Raw genomic sequence first — 5,141 nt, 5'->3', positions numbered from 1 at the left:
TGTCAGCTCCGCAGTCCCCGCCCGCCCCCGGCGCTCCGGTCCCTCCTCCGCCTGTGCCGCTCTCTTGGAGCCGGGCAGGGCGCTGTATCCGCCCGCTTAGTCCCCGCGGACGCGCCGCGATGAAGGCGGGCGGTGAGTGCGGATGTGTTCACGGGCTCCGTGGGTGCTGCTGTTTTCCGGGTCCTTCCACGCTGAGGGGCGGCTCCAGAGCGGGCTCAGCCTGCTGGGCGCCTCCTGAGGAGGTCTGAGGGCGGGGGTTAACGGGATACACCGAGCCCGTGCTGAGGGACCACCGGGACCGGCAGCGGGTGGGGGCCGGGCCGACGGCTCAAAGCCAAGGGGTCAAGATGTATATTGCCCGTGGAATAACATCTCGGGCGTCTGTGAGTTTGCAGGGTGCACAGTAATGTGCAGGAAACCCCGTTCAAAAGTAAGTGGTTTTTACTGTAACGGTGGCTGAACGATGGTACTTGATTGCCCAGAGCGATTGTGGCATCCACATCCTTGCAGTTGTTCAAAGGCATCTGGATGTGGTCCTGCCCCCCTTGGCGCGGCCGTTGGACTGGGTGACCCCCAGAGTTCTCTTCCAGCCTAAACCACTCTGGTTTCGTGAAGCAACACATTGGAAATTAACCTGTGCCACTTCCTGTCTGTAGAAATGGAGTTTTCACTGAATTGCTCATGTACCCCCTGCTCTCTATTTGGATGCTCATATAGGCTGAACTGGCATCCCAGTTTGGGTGTCCGTTTCATTTTCATGGCAATAATACTGCTGAAGATAATACATTTTGTATATATATGTGTGCGTGTGGATATATATAAAAAAATATATATTATTGCATTGGAGTAATACTCCAGAAGATATAGGCAATGGGTCTTCCATTGGCACCCCTGGCAGCAACTGCTTGGAAAGATAGGCTTGAGTAGGCTTAGTGGTCTTCCTAATATCTCTGGTTGTGTTCCAGGGACTGGTGTCAGTTGAGAAGGAAAAGTTGGGGCATGGGGGAGGTAAATGAAATGATAACTGTGACAGTTAAACCATTTGTTACTACTGAGCAGGGACAGCTGAACTGTTTGTCCCTACTAAACATGGTCACAGGAGTCAGGGCTCAGAGGGGCTCTTGGTGAAGAACACTTGAGCATGAGCCACCCCTTCTGAGTCTCTTGGCTTCATTAACCAGTTTGAACAAGCCCTTTCTGCTCTGTGGCTTATTCTTGTGTGGCATTATGTGGCACGAGCTATATTTCCCTCGTTAATATGTTTGCCGTGTCCTGTGCTGCAGTGAAGAGGTGCTCAAGTGAACACCTGTGTATGTGTGTAATACTCTGTAGTACCTTTTTTCCTTGTGCTGTTCCATCACTGACTGAAGTGTCCTGTGTTTTTCTTTTCCAGTGGTTCACTGTAGATGTTCCAGATGCTTTTCTTTCCCTTCAAAGCGAAGGATAATAAAACGGCCTCGAGTCCTGACGTTCTTGAACCTCCCCGAGGATGTCCTGTTTCACATCCTGAAGGGCCTCCCTGCTGCAGACATCCTCTCAGTCAGAGCTGTAAGTGCTGTAGCTTTCCCTCTGCCAGGCACCACTGCTCAGCTCTGCCTTCAGGAGCCTGGATGCACACGGCTTCTCATCTCACAGTGAGCCTGAAGAAACACAAAGAGTTTCTGCAGGGTTTAGATTTTTGCTATCCCAGGAACAGTTTCATTTCTCACTGCTCAAGTTAAGAGTAGCAGCAGTATTTGACTGCTTTTTGTACCTTTTCTGTGGCAATTGTCCTGCCAGATTACTGTGGCTGAACAAATTGGTTTGGTTTGGCATCTCTTGCCTTACTGCTTATCAGGCAGGCAACAAGTTAAACATAACTTGTGATTAATTAGTTACTTCTCTAAAATAAGATTGCAGAGACCTGTTCTTCTGTTGGTCCTTTTATTTTGGTAATCATTATTTTGTGTTCCCTCCATGCAGGTGCACTCACATCTTAAATACCTTGTGGATAATCATTCCAGTGTTTGGGCACATGCAAGTTTCCAAGACTTGTGGCCATCTCCAAACAATCTGAGGATGTTTGAAAGGTAAGTTTTGAACATCAAATTTGTCTGGTCTTTTAGAAGAGGTTGTTTGAAGGAAGATTAACTGTTCTAATCAGTCCTCAGTGTAGTTGGGGCATCTGACTTGTACGAAGAGGGGAAATACTTGCTTTAGGAATGAAAAAATGGCTGATTTCAGGTCTAAGCTGCAGGTGGTCACTGCTGTCTCTTTAACCAGAGCAGGACCTATTGCATATACCAAAGTTATTTCTCTTCACAGGCATTAATATTCCAGACTGGAACATAGCACATTCCCTAAAACCTCTTTCTGGTGCTTCCATGTGAATGAACAAGTGAGGTCAGGGGCTCCAGAGAATAATGCTGTTTCTAAATCTGAGATGGCTTGGTCACTTCTTGTGCAAACCAGTATATTGAAAAACAGGTGAATTTCAGTAACAAAGTTTGAAAGGGTAATAATAAATCTGCTTTAAAAAGATGGGAAACATCTTTTTATCCATCTGATTTGAAGGGGATCCATTGGTGTCAGAGGTTTCTTTAACAGGTTTAAATGTCATGATAATGGTTTTGCTTCTGACTGTCACCTCTTTTCTTTCTGAGGCAGACCACTATGTGCACATCAGTTTGGGAGGGAGGAACACAAGGGCTTCATGTTTTGATGCATGTCCTTCAGGGCACAAGGACCAAACTGTGGATTCTGGTGCTAGGAAGGATTTCAACCTCAAGTGTCTTCTCTGTTTGCCCTTCAGGGCTGCTGAAAGTGGTAACTTTGAAGCTGCTGTGAAGCTGAGTTTGGCATACCTGTACAATGAAGGCCGTAAGTGTGGGAGTTTGTCCTGGGGCTTTGGGACCATGACATAGCACAAGGAAGTTTTACATTGCTCTGCTTAGGCACTTTCCAGGAAGCTGCCAGGTGTTCAGTGATGGGACAGGATAGAGCCTGGGAATTCAGGGTTAGGAGTTATCCTCTGCAAACTTGTGATCAAACTCGGCTACTTTGGTATTGTGATAAATGTATCAAAAGGGCCTGAAAAGTGACAGGAGGAGCCTCCTCGCACAGGGTCCTGGCAAGGCAGTTGGTATTTGCAGACTGAACTCCCCAACTTAGGTTATGTGTTCCTACAGCCTGACTGTAGTAAGATTTTCCTTCTTTAGCAATCTCCGTGATTTTTAAGGCTCTAAAGGAAAGAGACAGTTCAACCTTTTCCTGATTGTTTCCTCGTGTGTCTTGGTTTGACTGAATGCCAAGCAGGCATTGTGAACAAACTCTACTTGATTCCTGGCTTTCTCTCCGGTTCAGTGTCCATCACGGGCCATGGGCGTGCAGAAGTGAACGGAATAAAGGCATCTCACTACTTCAGCTTGGCAGAGCACCTGAATGTGTGTGCAGTCCCCTTTATCTGGCTGTTCATCCGTCCTCCCTGGTCCTTCTCTGGAAGCTGCTGTAAAGCTGTGGTCTACGAGAGTCTCAAGGCAGAGTGTCAGCTCGACAAGGTCAGGTTTCTTTCTGCCCTTGGCTTTACCTTGCGTCAGTAACTGTGTCTCATTATTTTGGAAAAAATACTTTTGTTTCCCCAAGGAGCCTCTGACTGTGGCTCAGACATTTTATTGAACTCATTGCCAAACTGCACATGAGAGATCATGAGTGCTGGAGGCCTGTAGCGTCTCTTCTGAGAGGTTCAGTGCTATCTCAGGGATAACAAAACATAGAGAAAAGCAAGGGGGAGGAGTGATTGAAAGATAAACCAAAACTGTAGTCTGGAATTACTAGCAAGAATTGCTGTGGTTTAACAATGCTTTGTCTTGATGCTTTCTTCAGGCTCAGAAAGGATCTATTCTCCACAGCTTGGCTAAGGTCTTGAATTTCTTTGAGGTGAGCATTATTTCTGATGTGATGGGTTTGGGTTTTTTTTGTGGTGATGCTAATGCTGTTTACCTTGATTAAAAAAAAAATAAATCACCCAGATGCTCTTTTACTCCTCAAGTGGCCCAGGAGTTTCTGTTCTCATGAGTTTAATTTACTGGTTGTTTAAAGGAACATTATTAACTTACTTTATTGAATTGTACAAACAGTGAAATTAATTTTGGCTTAATTATGGGCTTGCAGTATGTTCAGGTCTCAAAGGAGGTCTTCCAGTTGTAGTGCCTAGCAAAACAAAAACTAAAATAAAAAGCCTTCAGTGGCAAGCAAGCCAAACAGCATTTGTCTGGCTGAGGAGAAGCTCTCAGAGCATGCATCTGCAAATGGCAGCACTGAGTGGAAGTGGGAACATTCCTGAGGGGCTGCCAAGGAATGGATTCTGCTGTGTAGCTTTAGCACAGTATTCTGTAGCTTCTGAAATGTTGAGGCATCCACTTGTCTGGACAGAAATAATACCAATATATGCCTTTTGTTTTTAGGATGAAGGAAAAAAAAAAGAATCCCTTGAAATGCTTGAAGAATCATCAAAACAGGGTTGTTTAATCAGCTCCTACCTCCTTTGGGAAAACAACAGAAAAGCTGCTGTAAGTAGTCATTTTTTGTCTCTAGACAACTTTTACACTAACTTCTGGATCTCTGTTATGTGCAAGAAATGTCCTCAGAAAGCAATTGCTGTTCCTCAGAGCTTACCTTCTTAAACAAGGAGAGTGCTAAGAACTCTCTGAAATGAGCTTTGGTGTCTGCCTGGCTACAAGCAGTTGTAGCCAAGGTGCCACAGAAGTTGCTTTAGTCCAACTCTGCTGAAGGCTTGGGCACTGCTGGCCAGTGATCCCAGGGCTCTGGGAAACAGGAGGGGGAGGCTCCTGCCTTGTCATTAATAAATCTGCCAAAGCTCTCACCTTGGAATCCTGAGTGACTGCTCTCATTTCCTGTGAGACCTTGGGCAAGAACTGAAAAAGGGTTCTTAAAAACAGTGATGTCATGATGAGAAACAGACCTGTTGCTGAAATAATGGATGTACCTCCAGGTAGTGTTTTTTCTCTGGATATTGGTGCTACAATGCCTCTGTTTGCTGTGTAAAGGCTGTGGGTTTTTACATCTGTTTGTGTTGCTCTCTGTAGATGTCGGATCCTGGCAGATACCTCCAAAGTCTCAGGAAGCTACGAGACTACGCAGCC

The 5,141-nt window shown here is 45.9% G+C and overlaps 1 protein-coding gene across 1 annotated transcript in view; it reads left to right on the top strand.

The window, feature by feature from the left end:
* Positions 1-33: 33 nt before the first annotated feature.
* The window catches only part of CCNF (cyclin F), a 12,005-nt gene continuing 6,897 nt past the window's right edge, over positions 34-5,141 (top strand). The window contains exons 1-8 of the mRNA XM_017745741.1: positions 34-132; positions 1,394-1,548; positions 1,963-2,069; positions 2,792-2,859; positions 3,343-3,536; positions 3,862-3,915; positions 4,443-4,547; positions 5,085-5,141. Of these exons, the coding sequence (XP_017601230.1) occupies positions 120-132; positions 1,394-1,548; positions 1,963-2,069; positions 2,792-2,859; positions 3,343-3,536; positions 3,862-3,915; positions 4,443-4,547; positions 5,085-5,141 (753 nt within the window). The 5' untranslated portion in view covers positions 34-119. The remainder of the gene's footprint in view (positions 133-1,393; positions 1,549-1,962; positions 2,070-2,791; positions 2,860-3,342; positions 3,537-3,861; positions 3,916-4,442; positions 4,548-5,084) is intronic.

This window comes from Corvus brachyrhynchos, unplaced genomic scaffold, assembly GCF_000691975.1.
Source record: "Corvus brachyrhynchos isolate BGI_N302 unplaced genomic scaffold, ASM69197v1 scaffold369, whole genome shotgun sequence".
Classification (NCBI taxonomy): domain Eukaryota; kingdom Metazoa; phylum Chordata; class Aves; order Passeriformes; family Corvidae; genus Corvus; species Corvus brachyrhynchos.
Note: the sequence above shows the minus strand (reverse complement) of the source record. Positions and strands in the feature narration are given on the sequence as shown.